Source organism: Chelonia mydas, chromosome 6 (assembly GCF_015237465.2).
Source record: "Chelonia mydas isolate rCheMyd1 chromosome 6, rCheMyd1.pri.v2, whole genome shotgun sequence".
Lineage (NCBI taxonomy): Eukaryota > Metazoa > Chordata > Testudines > Cheloniidae > Chelonia > Chelonia mydas.
Genome location: NC_051246.2, coordinates 125,599,980 through 125,616,600, shown reverse-complemented (window position 1 = coordinate 125,616,600; position 16,621 = coordinate 125,599,980). Strand labels below are relative to the sequence as shown.

The 16,621-nt window shown below is 45.7% G+C and overlaps 1 protein-coding gene across 1 annotated transcript in view; it reads left to right on the top strand.

Annotated features, from left to right (window-relative positions):
- GPR137C (G protein-coupled receptor 137C) overlaps positions 1–13,053 on the top strand; it is a 28,096-nt gene extending 15,043 nt beyond the window's left edge. Inside the window, exons 3-7 of the mRNA XM_037901303.2 lie at positions 1,192–1,420; positions 4,661–4,810; positions 6,099–6,224; positions 6,380–6,498; positions 9,843–13,053. Coding sequence (XP_037757231.1) covers positions 1,192–1,420; positions 4,661–4,810; positions 6,099–6,224; positions 6,380–6,498; positions 9,843–10,014 — 796 coding nt within the window. The 3' untranslated portion in view covers positions 10,015–13,053. The remainder of the gene's footprint in view (positions 1–1,191; positions 1,421–4,660; positions 4,811–6,098; positions 6,225–6,379; positions 6,499–9,842) is intronic.
- The last annotated feature ends 3,568 nt before the right edge of the window (positions 13,054–16,621 follow it).

Sequence of the window (16,621 nt, the reverse complement as noted above, 5' to 3'; positions counted from 1 at the left end):
TGATCATCAGATTGGGGTGCCTATGTGGGTCTGGGGGGTGAAGGACTCGATTGTACCCAAAAGGGAGATGCTATAGCTCCTGGTTTGCCCCTCTTTACTAATACACATAGCACCAGTGACAGCCTCCCTGCAACTCTCAAAGGGTACGTCTACACAGCAATGGAAAAAACCCATGCCTGGCCAGTGCCAGCTGGCTCAGCCCCACAGCCTGAACCCTGCAAGCTTGCTTCATTGCTGTGTGGACTTCCAGGCTCAGGCTGGAGCCAAAGCTCTGGGACCCTCCTACCTCACAGAATCTTAGAGCCTGGGCTCCAGCAGTGAAACAGCCCCACGAGCCTGAGTCATCTGGCATGGGCCAGCTGCAGGTGGCTTAGCTGCTGTGTAGACCTAGCCTAAGGCTCTAGAATGAGCACTGCATTAGACAGCACATGTTTCTGTAATTCATGGGAGGGTATTGGTGCTCCAGCAGGTTAGGGTCACCCATGAAAAGGCTGAGAACCATGGTAGAATACTTCTGGGATTCACTATCTAGCCATAAGCCAGTGAGGGAGTCTTGTCTTCTGTGGAGCTTTGTGATCCCTAGCTTGTGAACCCATGCTGTGGCTTCGCAACACACCAACCACGCCTGCGGCTCAAGCCTGCGTGTTAAGTCATTCTAGTAGGACATCCTTCTGTATGGAAGGCAGGACTTCAGATTGTGTCCGTTAGACCCATAGGCCAAGGACTAATGGACCTGTTTCAGGAGACCAACTCTCAAAGGAGAGTGTAGATTTGACTGTGTTTGCAGCCACTTATTTTCACCAAGGCTGGTGGTGGTTGGGCTGACTCTCAGAGCCTCTAACTTACATTCGTGTAAGTTAAACCAATAGTTAAGTTCTTATCTTGCAACTTTAAGATAGAAAGACAGGAATCTTGTAACTCCTGATTTCTTGCAAGCTTCTACCAACTGAGTGATTTTTTTAAATACCAGTGCTCTACGCACTATGTCGACTAAACAATTTAAACTGACTTCTAAATGGCTTCCCTAATTCCTTGTCTACATAACTGACCTTTCACACTTGCTAGCTTGCTGAGTTATAGCAAATGAAGAACAATGCTGGGAGTAAAATGAACTAATAGAGAACAAGGGAGATGATGCGGCAGTAGAGACTTCTTCAGACTGTTTTGCTCAATCAGTTTTTCTTTTTCCAGGGTCCTGTTGTATCTGGGCTCCATATTTACCAGCCTTCTCTTTCTCGTTGTGAATTTAACTTGTGCAATGCTTATTCATGAAGATGTCCCGGAGAGTCGGCTGAGATGGACAGTATTTGTTCGGGCACTAGTCAATGACAGTCTCTTCATTCTTTGTGCCATTTCATTAGCTTGTTGTATGTGCAAACTTGCAAAAATGTCATCGGCAAACGTCTACCTCGAGTCAAAGGTAGGTAAATGCTGTCTAAGCTGCGCTGAATTATTTACTTCAGTCCATAGGGGTGCAAGTCCAAGACCATGACCCCATCATGCTAGATGCTCTGCAAACACAGAACAAAAAGAGTTCCAGCCTGGAACTAGTCAAACTCTTTTCAGTTTAGGTTCTTCAATTTGTGTTTGTGCTTGCAGGAGATCTATTGGTGCAACAGAAGATCACTATAACGCTCAATACTGGACTTTTTTTTTTTTTTTTTTTTTTTCTCCTTGAGTTTCTTAAATCACTTGTTTCAGTACAGAGTCAAGATCTGGTACTGATGGTGTGTTGCTATCTGACACTTAATGTCGAGGCATTTGATAGTAACTGCAATCCTCTGCTAATGTGACACCCATAAACCAGATCCACTAGCAACCCAGTCTAGTAATAAAACTCTGGTGGCCTGTTGTAGGAGAAAGCCAGCTTACCTCACTTGTGTCAGAAGCAGTATCCCACTCCATTACATGTAGTATCTCCTTATGGGCTAACTGCACCTGGTTTGGGGTTCCCCCTCTCCATGCCTTCCCTTCCCTCCCCAGGTTTCCAGATTTGACCAAAGGATGTATAGACACACCCACATCCTATCAGCTGGGAGCACTGAGCACCAATCCACACAAGTCTTCCTGGAGACATTCAAGATACCATGTGGGAAATGGCTTCTGCCTGTAAAAACTGGGAGTCATGCATGGACTCGTCACCTGGGCAAGTCACTCCAGAACTCCATCTTGGAGCTGGACTTTGCATAGGAGAGAGTGAGTCTGTTTAAGCCTGTGGGAGACCCCTCCATTTTGTCTTCAGCTGGCTAAGGAGAGAGAGGCTCTCCACCCCCAAGGATACATCTTCTTAGCCGGCTGAAGACAAAATGGAGGGGTCTCCCACAGGCTTAAATAGACTCTCTTGTGGGTGGAGACCCCCTCCTCTCTCCTATGCAAAGTCCAGCTCCACATGGTATCTTGAATGTCTCCAGGAAGACTTCTTATATGGATTGGAGCTTTCCAAGATGCATTGTTCCTTAAGTGCTTCTTAACTGGCACTTAACTTTGCAAATTCACATTCTCCAGGAACTGACCAAATGCTCTACTAAGGTTATCTAGAAATCAAGCCAGTACGCGGCCAATATTCATAACTTCAACTACAAAAATGATACAGGCATACAAATAGGAGGAATAGATTCAGTGGATCATAGCCTTTACAGAGATGTTACATGGCATATGTAGCATAAAACATATTCCAGTTATCTCTCACACACACACAAGCATATTTCCATAGAGCTTTATGGGGTGCACCATCACATGGTCTCTCTCCATTGCAGGAGCCCTGGACTCTTGTTACTACTGGAGACAGAATTCTAAACCCAGGCTGATGGCCTGATGAAAGGCAGCATTGCTTCTGCTGGAGATGGGGCTAGATGACTTTCTCCCATGGTGACCATGCTCTGTCCAGGGTCTGCAAAGCCCCTGTCAGTGGAGACGGACTCAAACAAGGCTGGGCAGCATTCACCTCCTCATCAAAGAAGGGATGAGGATGTTGCTGGGTCTGAATACTGGTGATCAGGAATTGGCAGCTCCTGTGTGTGGCCAAATTGGGAGCCTGGGCTCCTGTAGCTCACCAAGGCTCCTCTGCCCAAGGCAATGACTCTTTTATGTCTGAGTCGCTTCGCTAGACCCATGCCTACGTCATCGGCTGGTAGGCGACGCTTCCCCCCTCCTTGGAACTATGGACAGCGACCACTTGATCTTTTTCTTGCACATGGTCTGCTGTGTGGCAGCCAGTGAGCTAACAGGCTTTAAACTACTACCCCTACAAAATGCCAGCCTGTCTCCTCCGCCTTAGGCGTTTTTGCTGCTTGATCTGAACTTGCATAGGAGAAGGGGTCAGCAAGTAAGAGATTCCTTCTCCCCCTCCCCCTCCCCGCCCTCCCACCTGCAGAGCCCATGATTCAGGGGACCTTGCCCCATATTTGTCTAATGGACTCAGCATACTGAAGGCACTACATAGACTGGGTGGTCTAGCCTGGCATAGTTTATCTTGGGAAGCCATCAGGAGCTACATCTGCTCCCTATCTTCTCCCCCCAAAACTTCCCTTGTGTATTTTCCTGAGGTGAGCGAACTGTCAAGGAGGCAGGAGCTAAAGAGCCCAAGTTTATTTGGGATCAGTTAAACTGCCAGCAGTTGCGCCAGTTCTCACACACGGCCTGGTGCTGCAAAACAAGGAGAAAGTGGAACTAAACTCTATCTTCTGGCTGAACATTCTGGGTCTCAACGGCACGTTTGGCAAGTCACTTTTGTATGTGGGGGAAACGGAGTCAGAGGTGTTTCAGCGAGTTGCAATATCTGACCGTAAGGGCTCTGTGCTGCTGGTTGGGGCTCTGCAGCATGAGCAGGCAGGAGTCACAGTTGCGTGAACTCGAATTTAAATCGCCTGCAGAGAGGTACTGACTTCCTCCGCTCGGAATTGGTTTCCTTTGCCCTGAGACAAGATCTGTGAGCATGTTCTGAAAGCTGAGAAGTCACTACTTCTGGAAGTAGAATTTCAGTGTCCTCCACTGACCTTCCTAGTCGCTCCTCTTGCCTCCTCTCCCCAGCAGCAGCCGTGCTGTGGGGATTGCTCCTAGTCAGTAGTACACCAAGGCTTCTCTTATTTGACAAAAAACTTCCTAAAAGGCTGTTGCTACATCCGTACTCCAGCCCTCTCTGCAGCGTGTGCGGTACTCACCAACCAATGTAATGGGGTTTCGCACCGACTGCTGTTGACTAATCGCTGGGCTTCACACCTCAAGTTAGTGGCAAATTAGCACCGTAAATGAAGACCAAACCCAACCTGCGTTTTGGTATAACTAAGCTACAACTGTCTAGTCAGGTCATCTGTATAATTGTTTGCTTGCAAAAATAACCACTATGCAACTGGGACCTAATACTAGAATAATCCTCCCAGTGGTTCCATCATTTGGTTTGCAAGGTTCCACTTCTCTTCCTAAAGGTCGGTAAGAAACAGTCATGTGGAACTGGCCAATTGCAGTCAACTCACCGCTGGCCCAGAAGAAGGTTCTTAACCATGCTGTCACTAGAATATTTAAAGCTAGTGTGATGAGTAGATGTTCTGGGTCCAATCATGCATGCATGACTTGCCGTGCATAAAATTACAATTTTATGGGAAGATTTGTGTAACAACCTATTAGATTTTTAACGTATTTTGCTTCCTCCCCCGGTTCTTAGGGCACATCCGTCTGCCAGGCTATCCTCGTCGGTTCAGTAGTTGTTCTTCTGTACTCTTCAAGGGCTTGCTATAATCTGGTAGCAGTGGCCATATCTCCAGAGAATGTTCCTAGTCCATTTAATTATGGCTGGGACAACTTTTCAGATAAGGTAACTAGTAATATCAACACGTGGGTGTTGGCAGGTGGTGTAGGGGGGTCTCTAAGCCCGAAAATGGCTAATGAGGAGAAAAATCAATGTTCTGGGTGCGTGGGATCTCACTAAGGATGCTGTAGTAGTGTTCTTAAAAAGCTCTCATAGTCCAGTTCCTGAGACTCCCTGTAAACAGTCCGTCCTAAGAGGAATGTGAGGCTTAATGTGACACACCAGCTGTCTACAACTAGACACGTCTCTAGAGGAGCTTGACCCCGAAGATTCCAAGAGCAGCCCCGGCAACTAGCGCCTGACACTAATCCATTAAAAGAGCTGCCTTCCAAGCTATTTGAGTCTAAGGGGAAATATGACTGTCACCCTGCCGCTACTTTCTTAGGCTCCTCCTTTAATTTGGGGGGTTACTTGTCACAAATGCTTCCAAATGTTAATCTCTGTGGTGACAACTACCATACCTTTCTACTCCAGGTCACTGCCACTAACCTGTTACTAGCCATAACAGTAAGATGCAGTGAATGGGATTTGCTTGCCAAGTATCTAAATACTGACCAGGTGCACAAGATTAAACCTCAGCGAGATCTTAATTGGACACCAAACTGCACCCTCTTAATGGCGAGTGCACACCTGTAGAGCTGGTGTAATGACACTATGTACTGTGCTGCAGCATAGACCGTTCGGTAGGTCAGTCTAGGTCCTGAGCATCTGAGGCCAGCCAGGATTGTCTGAAACCATGGTGGAGATCACATCTGTCTGTCCTCATACCCTCCGCCCTAGAGGTGGTGGTGATGATGGGATACTAGCTGCCACATCACTGTATATAGGGGTGTGCAAGCCTCCAATGTACCACCCTATAATCTCGAAACATTCTATAAGATGTCTGAGCTGACATGAAACACTTGCTCTTATTGGTGAGGGGTCCACTTTCTACACTAAGGAACTAGGCCAACCCCCTGCCCCCGAAAACTGAGTAGGCTTGATGTGGAAGCTCTCAGCTGAAATCTGTCACAGCTGGTACTGGCCACTTAGTGACAGGATACTGCCCTAGCTGGACCATGATCTGAGCCAGTCTGGCAATTGCGGTGTGCAGCGCTAATCCGAACTCTTTTCAGATTTGAAATCCAGAAGAGTTTGTGCACTGCATCCTAGTCTTTCTTGGAATCCCATCACTTTGGGGAAAATCTCCGTGTGTGTGCGTGTGCACGCGTGTGTCCCCCCCCCCCCCCCCCCCCAAGAGTGCTCTCTTATAGACCCAGCTCTCCAGGCTTAACCATAACCTCTCTGTTTGCAGATGCATGCGGAGGAAGTCAGTGGTGAAGAATATGTGGTATTTGGAGTGGTCCTCTTCCTCTGGGAGCTTGTGCCGACCAGTTTTGTGGTGCTGTTCTTCCGGGCTCAGAGGCTCACTCAGAACTTGGTAGGCTACGAACTAACTGCTCTGGGGTTAAGATCTTTTTCAAGTTGCTCGTTGCACATGAAACTTGTCTGATTTACTCAAGCTAAATAGCTTTTTTTTTTCCACTACGTAATCTCTAGAAACAACTGGGTGCTTTTTTTTACCTTTATCAACAGACACCAGCTGGCATGATCAACAGTCACAGTTATAGCTCCAGAGCGTACTTCTTTGACAATCCAAGGCGATATGACAGTGACGATGACTTGCCAAGACTTGGTGCGAGAGAAGGAGGCAGGTAGGTGGGGAGCTGTTCAGATATTCAGAATCGCCATTCGACTCTCGCCTGTGAGCAGCAAACAGTGTCTACAGAGCAGCCAACTCCTGCTCTTCTTTTAAGCCAAAGAATCTTTCCTAGCAAAGGGGCCTCGAACCGGTAGACCAAATAAATGAGGCAGTTCATAACATAAGCTTTGGCTTACACTAAGGACCTGAGTGAGACGGGTTGGATCACAGAAACCCCCTGGGAGCTGCCACCTGATGTACCAAGACGACTACTGCCCCTGCTTTCCCTGCCAGCTTGGGACTCCAGCACCCTGTCTTACTGAGCCAGACACACCACTCTGCTCCAGCGCAGACCCAGGGTCTGAACCACGTGCCCCAAAGCTGCAGGCTTGATTGAAAGCAACTTAAGAAGTGTTCCTGTCCTTGACACTCAAATGCCCAACTCCCAATGGGATCCAAACCCTAAATAAATCCATTTTACCCTTTATAAAGCTGTTCGCCCTCTATAACACTGATAAACAGATGCACAGCTGTTTGCTCCCCAGTATGTATTAATTGGGTTAATTAATAAGTAAAATGATTTTATTAAATACAGCAAGTAGGATTTAAGTGGCTCCAAGTAGTAACAGACAGAACAAGGTGTATTACCAAGCGAAATAGAATAAAACATGTAAGTCTAGTACAGTAATAAGAACTGAATACAGATGAAAATCTCACCCTTAGGGATATTTCAATAAGTTTTTCACAGACCAGACACCTTCCTAGTCTGGGGACAATCCTTTCCCCTGGTACAGCCCTTGTTACAGCTCAGGTGATAGCTAGGGGCTTTCTCATGATGGCTGCCTCCCTTTGTTCTATTCCACCCACTTATATGCCTTTTTTGCATAAGGCTGAAATCCTTTGTCCCTCTCTGGGTTCCCACCCCTCCTTCTCAATGGAAAAGCACCAGGTTAAAGATGGATTCCAGTTCAGGTGGCATGATCACATGTCACTGTAAGACTGCATTACCCACTTGCCAGCCCACAGGTCTACAGGAAGACTAACAAGTGAAACATCCGATGAAGTGAGCTGTAGCTCACCAAAGCTTATGCTCAAATAAATTGGTTAGTCTCTAAGGTGCCACAAGTCCTCCTTTTTTTTTTTTTGTGAATACAGACTAACATGGCTGTTACTTTGAAACCTGTCTACAGACAATTGTCCTGGTTAATGGGAACCATCAAGATTCCAAACTACCATTAATGGCCCCCATTTTGCATACTTACAATAGGCCCTCAATTATATTTTATATTTCTAGTTTCAGATACAAGAGTGATACATTTATACAAATAGGATGATCACATTCAGATTATAAACTTTGTAATACCTTTCAAGAGACCTTTTGCATGAAGCATATTCCAGTTACATTATGGACTTTGGCCACAGGTGCTAACCACTGTTGAAAATCAGGTCACTCTTGGGTGCTTAAAGTCAGAGAGAAAGTCTTTGTTAAAATGCATAGAGGTTTACAGGCATGTGTACCTCTAAACTAAAAACTGCTGAATTCCTGGTGAAGACTTGCAAGCTGCAGAAAGTCCTGGGTAAAGTGTAGTGTGTTTTTTGTTTTGTTTTTCCCCCCTGGAGTAACAATTATTGCTGTATAACAATCTTGAGCCAAAAGGTGTATGAAAACTTAGCGGGGCTGTAGTGTTCTCCTCAGACTGAGATCCAGGCTTTTCTGAGTGCATCTTGGCATGACAGGTGTTCTAGATGCCTCTGATGAAGTGAGCTACAGCTCACGAAAGCTTATGCGCAAATAAATTGGTTAGTCTCTAAGGTGCCACAAGTCCTCCTTTTCTTTTGCGAAGACAGACTAACATGGCTGCTACTCTGAAACCTGTTCTAGAAATAACTCCTAGAAGTGATGAGTGAACTTGTGTATATTGTCTTTATTTTAGGGCTGTTGACCGCAGCTAACTCACGGGATTAACTCAAAAAAATTAATCACATTTATAACTATAGAATACCAATTGAAAAACATCCAAAAATATTTAATAAATTTCTACACTTTCAATAGTTATTTTTTTAATTACAATACAGAATACAAAGTGCAGTGATCATTCTATATTTTTGATTACAAATATATGTACTGTAAAAATGATAAAAGATAGGTTTCAGAGTAGCAGCCGTGTTAGTATGTATCCGCAAAAGAAAAGGAGGACTTGTGGCACCTTAGAGATTAACCAATTTATTTGAGCATAAGCTTTCGTGAGCTACAGCTCACGAAAGCTTATGCTCAAATTTCTTAAACAAAAGAGTGAACTTCAGTATTTGTAGGAGGTGAACTGAAAAATAATCTCTTTATCATGAAAGTGAAAATCTGCATTTTGGTTACATAACTGCACTCGACAAAACAGTGTAAAACTTTAGAGCCTGCAAGTCCATTTGGTCCTTCTGCCAATCACTAAGACAAATAGGTTTGTTTATATTGATAGGAGATGCTGCCTGCTTCTTATATACAATGTCACCTGAAAGTGAGAACAGGCGTTCACATGGCACTCTTGTAGCCAGCGTTGCAAGGCATTTACATGCCAGATATGCTAAACATTCATATGCCCCATGTGGCATGTAAATACTTTGCAACGCCAACTACAACAGTGTCATGCAAACGCCTGTTGTCGCTTTCAGGTGATATAAACAAGAAGCAGGCAGCATTATCGCCTGAAAATTGTAACGAACCTTGTTCATCTGAGTGATTGGCTGGCCAAGAAGTAGGACTGAGTGGACTGGTAGGCTCTTAAAGTTTTACATTTTTATTTTTGAATTCAGTTTTTTTTGTACATGATTCTACATTTGTAAGATCAACTTTCATGACAGAGATTGCACTACAGTACTTGTATGAGATGAGTTGAAAAATTTTTTACAGTGCAAATTAATATAAAGTGAGCACTGTATACTTTGTATTCTGTGTAATTGAAATTACAATCTTTTTTAAAATGTAGCAAACATCCAAAAATATTTTAAAATGGTATTCTCTTTAACAACATGATTAATCATGTGATTTTTTTTTTTTTAATCGCTTGACAGCCGTACTTTTTATTTATTTATCTGGATGCTCCGCTTAGGATGCCCATCAGAAAGGGCCTGGCCTCTTAGGTGCTGGACACCCACTCTCTGAAAACTAAGGGCCCTTTGAGATGTCAAGTTGAGCACCCAAAATCACTGGTCACCTCTGAAAAGTTGAAGCATTGGACAAAGATTTCTACCTGAAGCCACTTTAAACTTCGGTTTGCATTAAAACTCCAGCACTAGACAGCACAATCCTGGAATAACTCTAGACTCTCATCTCTAACCAATATTTCCCATTTCTTCTCTCCAAAGCTTGGCTACCCCTCAGTGCTCCGACTGGTATGGCACTCTGACTGGGAGCGATAGCTGTGCGGTTATTCCCTATCTGAGTGGACCTAAGCCAGACACCGCCCCACTGCTCTTCACGTGTAGTGATTTGGAAACTAACAATCACCACAGCTTATACTCCACGCCACAGAACTGAAGAACCCCACCAAGATTCGCTTCTCTTGGGGCGGCTTTCGTGGAAGTCCGATCATTTTCCAAACATCTAACTCATCTGCACAAACATTCCATTCTCTCTTGCAGCTGTAAACCAGGACCTGGAGACTTAGGCTGTGTGTGGTATGTAAAACTGTTACTCATGGTACCGTGTAGCAAAGGGAAAGTGAAAAATCTCTGGGAGCTTTTTGGGAGGGGGGTCAAGTCTTCTCAAGATGCTCGTTGGCAGCTAGAAGCCCCAGAGCTGACTCACTAGACCAACATCAGATGCATATTTGCACTTTTTTATCTGCACGTTCTGAAGGAACACGTCACGCTCCGACTTCCCTTTGGAATAGCCTGCGTCTGTTCCGTGTTACTTTTAGTTGCACATCCATAGCTGGGAGAGGTGCGGTCATCCCATGAAGACGGGCGCGTCAATATGTAGACCGTGCTGTGCTCGGTGTCCTGATCCACTCCAAGGACAAACTTTCTCTCTCTTCAGAGAAACTGTGTGGGATTTACACTAATGAAGAAAGTTACCTAATGTATAATGTGCCATATTCACAATACAAATTTAATGTCTCTTTGCTGGGGATGTGGTCTTACTCTAACTCGGTCCTCATGTCAGCAGACTACTAAAATACTCTTAGCTGGACTGTGGGTTAAAGCAAACCTTAAAGCATGGGTTTACGAAGGTCTTTAAAGGCCTGAGCTCAATGGCTGTTTCTAGCACGAAGGTCACTGAAAAGTAACCATCTCTGCTCTTTTAAACAGAAAAATGCCACCTAGAGCAAGCAGAATGAGTAGTTACTGTTAAGCTTGTGGAGAGAGCATGTGTCAATGAGGCATGCTCCTTGCCAGGTGGTTTCTTCAAGCAAACCTAGCAGTGAGTCTGGATAAGTGGCGCAAGCATTTTATTTTGGCCGAAACCAATACATAACATGGCTTCTTTCATACTAGGATCTGTTCACTGCATTCCCTAGTGGAATCAGTGCTTAATCTGCCTTGGGGGATAATAGCAATTTTATATTTAACCTGGCTGAATATAAACTAGAGGTCCTTCTTAGAACATGAAAACTTCTCTTCACTTTCATGGCAGCTTTCTCTGACAGAAATCGGGAAGCCTACAGTGTGGTACCTGTGCCACTATTTGGGACTGCCTCAAAACTTCTAGTTCTCCTGTCTCTTCGTACTGTGTCTGAGGAATGAGTGTCCCATGACATTCCACTGAATGTAATGTAAAAGTAGTGCAACATGACCTGAACAAGGGGGACCCCCTGTTGAAGTATTGGATACATTTTGGCATCTCGTTGCAGCGTGTGCACTGGAGGGTGGGTGGGTCTAATGAGTGAGTAGCATTTAATGGAATGTGTAGGTCTTTTTAACGTCCAGGATTATATTCTGGCAGGAAGTTGGTCTTTAAATCACTTTTTTAACTGTGTCCAAAAGCACCCTATTTAAAATAGGAAAGCAAGACATGGCTGTGAGGATGCACAGGTGTTTAGATAGGCTCTAAAGTGAGCTGTTAAATACACTGTTGGTCTACACAGATTAGTAGCTCCTACAAGGAAAAGCATGCTTCTATGGCAAAGCTGCTATGGCTAGTGTAGGGCAGCTGCTCTCTCCAGCCTGTAGTAGACTTCCCCCAGGATCTCTCCACCTTACATTCCTTTAGAAGCTTAAACAGTTGGCATACGTTGCTGATGGCAGGAGCTGGTCCTGCCGATCACCTGCATGCACTTTCCAAGGGCGTGCTTACTTTTTAAACTTGAATTAAGATTTGATGTTAAAGTAGAACTTCATTGAGGGACTGAACAGGACCATGTAGTCTGTAGGACAGTGGGGAAATGGCCCCACTAGACAAGTGGGGATACTGCTGGCACATGGAACATGACTGAAGTGACTGTCTAGCCTTAATGCTGATTCCCAGGCTTGCAGCTATATGGTGGGTGTGACACACGTTTTCCAAGAATAAACTCTTGGCTCTCAAAGAAGATAGTGGCGACTGGGGGGCAGGCCTAGGATGTGTGTGGGGAAAGAACATTTGAGTGTATAGTGAGCCCATCTAAATCCTTGCTGTTACTGAGCTAGTTCTGAACCAGTTAGCTGGCAGACCAGGGACCCCCTCTCTCTGTATAACCCCCACCCAGAAACTGAGCAGCTGGCTTGAGGTGTAGGGGTACTCTAATGTCCTCACTTTCCTCTTTCGCTCACTGGTCCAAAACAAAGGCAACCTGTACTCCTTCCTCTAAAGGCTTGGAGACTATTTTTGGCAGATCACTGGATCCTTCTTGCTCGAATACTTGAGCCAGAAAGGTCTTAGGAAAACCGTTCTCCCAGCTACTTTTATTTTAGCTACCATGTAAGACCCGTCTCGTTGCCTAGGTTGGGATTCAGAAACCAGTTGCTCTGTCTCGATCGCCGCTTGACTTATGGTGAAACTAGTTAGGGACCTGAACTCCAGCCGCAGCCCTTCTCTTTCCCCCTCCCATAAGTCACCAAAGACGTGAAGTTCAGCCACTGGCCCCTGCTTTTGCTTAAAAGTCCAAAGCACTAGGAGCACTTTAAGTTTCCTTTGGAGGGAAGGGAGTGTTGTGCAAAAAAAAAAAAAAAGGGCTACAGACTCATTGTTCATATTGCACTGACGCACAGAACGACAATATGATCTTCCTCTCATTAGGATCACCGATCAGGGCAGTGAGTCTTGTTGCTTAAGTGTGTACTAGTGAGTGACTAGCAAACGTTTTGGTTTTTATTACTTTGTATGGATGGCCGTCAATTTCAGAACTCCGACAGCTCAGATTGGGGCCGGTCTTGTGTTTTACTGAAGTAATTTATAGCTGACGTGTACAATGACTTTTATATGCATAGTTGCCTTTCATTCCATATTTTTTTGTAATGGTTTAACCGTTTCTCAGCTTCACAACCAGTTGAGAGCTGGTTGCAACAGGAAGCTGTGGCCAATGAATGTACCTATTTGTTGTTGTTCACTAAACTGTAACCAAGCACTACTATGTTGAATAAATTCTCCTGTGCTATTTATGGGCATCTGGGCTGAGTTCTGTTCCTGGTGCTGCCTTCAGTTAGGCAACTAGGGTCTCTGCATCACTTGTCCACTGGTCAGTGGATTCTACCCAAGTTTGAAATGATTTTAAAGCCATGTGACTTCTCTTCTTCTTCTCCTTCTCCTCCTCCTCCTTCTTCTCTTCTCTCTTTCGTCCTGTCCCGTCTCCCTCCCCCTCCCCCCCCCCCCCGATTGCTGCATTCCTGCACAGAGATCCAGCTTCCACTCACTTGCTAAAGGGACACCTCTAAAGAGACTGAGTGTGTAAGTCTAAGAGGAATCTTCTGGCTTGAAAAAAGTGGGGAAAGTGATACTACTGTTTGGGTCTTGTGCTCCCTAACAAGCATTCCCCATGGCACCCCCCACCCCACATCTTGTAGGATTACTGTCCAAATGTGGATCAGCTGGAAAGGTCCAGTGACTTTTTTGATGCAGGAAAACCACAAGCATAAGAGCTCTACATAGCCCAGTCAGCAACTTGCCAATCCACGAGGTGACTTGGGGCATCTTAGTGACTCTATCTGTAACGAGCAGTAGGTGCGTGTGTCTACAGCTCGAAGCAGAATGAAGATGTGTGGGCAGGAGGGGTGAGGGCCTAGCCTTCGTCAAGGGGAGGTGCAAGCTACCCTTGACATAGCCTCTCACCCCTCCTGCCCACACCTCTTTATTTTGTCCTGCAACCCTCCATCTCTGTTCCTGGGAATGTAGAAAGAAAGGGTTCTGGCACTCCTCTCCCTAATTCGTAAACACAAGCTGTGGGGTTGGAGCAGCTGCCATGCTTGAACAGTTTCCCTTTATGTGGGGGACACACTTCTGGCCTGTGCAGCCAGCCTTGATTCTAGCCAGGTGCCCCTGGGGGCATGTGGCAAGCTTAGAGCCCACCCTCTGCTGTAACAAGGCAGCTGAGTGGGTTGAGGCTCTGGGCCCTGGAGGAGGATATACTTTAAACTTCTTTGGCGGGGATGGCGGGGAGACAACACACCAGGCCCTAGGCACATGCACACAGCCAGTAAAGGCTATGGGGGCAGTACCTACCCAGCCAGTAACACACAAAGGGAGAGTGGACAAGGCACCCTAGGTATGTCTGTCAGGTGGTGTGGGGAGAGGGAGCCATTACAGTGATGAGAGGCTGTGGGCCTAACCCCCCACATCTCATCACTTCCCTCTGGCCTGATTTCACATAGTTCCAGGCCTGCAGCTGTGTGACACTTCCTGGTTCTTGCCCTCTACCTTGGTCATCCCCAGGAGCTGCTGGCCACATGGGCCATTATTTCCTCCACTTCCCTAGTACCCTGGCTTGCCCATCTCCTCTGTACCAGGAAACCTCAACCCCTGCCAGTGCTAGGCCTGTTACTACCTGCCCCCCTCCCTTTGCATGGCACAGTGCTGAGGGAGGTGGAGTAATGGACCAGGCCTTGCCAGTGGCCACCCTCCCACTGCTCATGTGTTTTCCCCTTCCCCACCCCACCCATCATCCTATTTAGATCCTAAGCTCTTCAGAGCAGGGCCTGTTGCCACTTTGCGCCCGTACAGCACCTACCCCCATGGCACTACCCTGCTAAACATGGTCAATATAACACAGGCTGGGCCTAGCTCTCGGCTCAAAGGGCATTCCATGTCCATCCTTCTCTGCAGTGCCCAGTGACCGAAAACAAAATGATTTGTGGCTGTTGCATAGAGGCAGCCTGGCCTCCTCATGACACACACCCACTCTCAGTGGTAGAGCAGAACTTGTATGCTCACTAGCTTACCATCAAGGTTTCTGCTGTCAACTTAAAAAATCCACCCATTTCCCTAAGGGAGCATGTGACCCTAGCCACTGCTGCCATCAGTTATCAAACAGCAAAAGACTGAGGTGATTTCCTTCCAGAAACTGTGTTTAACTAGGGTGGGGTTGCATTGAACAATGAAACCCCATGGTGGATGTTGCCAGATGTGATGGAGGTTAGTTAAAAGCCAGGGCTTGGGGCGGGGAAATAATAATACATGCGGCTGGCATGAGCAGGAAACTGAGGGCTGGCAGCAGAGGAGGGGAACCAACAGGTTCTCCCCAATTTTGCTGCTGCTGCTCAGGAAAAAGTGTGAGTGAGAGCAGGGGCTCTGCGCTTGACAAAGATCTTCTCTGTGTGCTGCTGCGTGGGGGAAGGAATTGCTCTTTCCAACTAACAACAATGGAGGATCGAGTCCCTACATTTGTTGCGCACTTTTCCAGAGTGGAACATAGTGCCTGACCTGTTGCAGCTGGGATAGTTATTGGAGAGCTAGGAACTAATACAAAAGGATCTTGAATGACACAAGGCTGTTGACCAGGCTATGAGGAAGAGAAGAGACATGCTCATGCACACTTCTTCCCTGTACATGCCAGGGTGGTGGAGCAGAGAAGAAGAATGTCCCCCCATCCTGAGAGCAGCTTGTGGGAAATCCATACTAGCCAAGGTAAGGCATATTGAGAATGAAAGTCAGGATCAGGGCCCAGAAATAGCCCTCTTGGGGGAGGAGGGGGAAACCCTGGCATTCATTTTCCCAGCACCTTGTGCATGTGTAGAATCATAGGACTGGAAGGGACCTCAAGAGGTCCAGTCCCCTGCACTCAAGGCAGGACTAAGTATTTCTAGACCATTCCTGATGGGTATTTGTCTAACCTGCTCTTAAAAATCTCCAATGATGGAGATTCCACAACCTCCCTAAGCAATTTATTCCAGTGTTTAACCACCCTGACAGGAAGTTTTTCCTAATGTCCAGCCTAAACCTCCCTTGCTGCAATTTAAGACCATTGATTCTTGTCCTATTCTCAGATTAAGAACAACTTTTCTCCCTCCTCCTTGTAACCTTTTTATGTACTTGGAAAACTATGTCCCCTCTCAGTCCTCTCTTTTCCAGACTAAACAAACCTAGTTTTTTCAATCTTCCCTTATAGGTCATGTTTTCTAGACCTTTAAATTTTTAATTTTTTTTTTTTTGGTTCTCTGGACTTTCTCCAATTTGTCCATATCTTTCCTGAAATGTGGCATCCAGAACTGGAGACAATACTCCAGTTGAGGCCTAATCAGCACAGAGTAGAGCAGAATAATTACTAGTTTTACTTACAATACTCCTGCCAATACATCCCAGAATGTTTGTGGGTGGTGTATTTTTTTTGTTTGTTTTGTGTTGCAAGCAAAAAAAAAAACACACACACACCAGTCTTACACTGACTCATATTTAGCTTATGGTCCCCTATGCCCCCCACATCCCTTTCTACAGTACTCCTTCCTCAGCAGTCATTTCCCATTTTGTATGTGTGCAACTGATTGTTCCTCCTTAAGTGGAGTACTTTGTGTTTGTCCTTAGGATGATATTCAATATTTACTTCAGACCATTTCTCCAGTTTGTCCAGATCATTTTGAATTATAATCCTATCCTCCAAAGCACTTGCAACCCCTCTCAACTTGGTATTGTCCACAAACCTTATAAGTGTGCTCTGTATGGCATTATCTAAATCACTGATGAATATATTGAACAGAACCAGCCCCAGAACTGATCCCTGTGGGACTCCACTCATTAT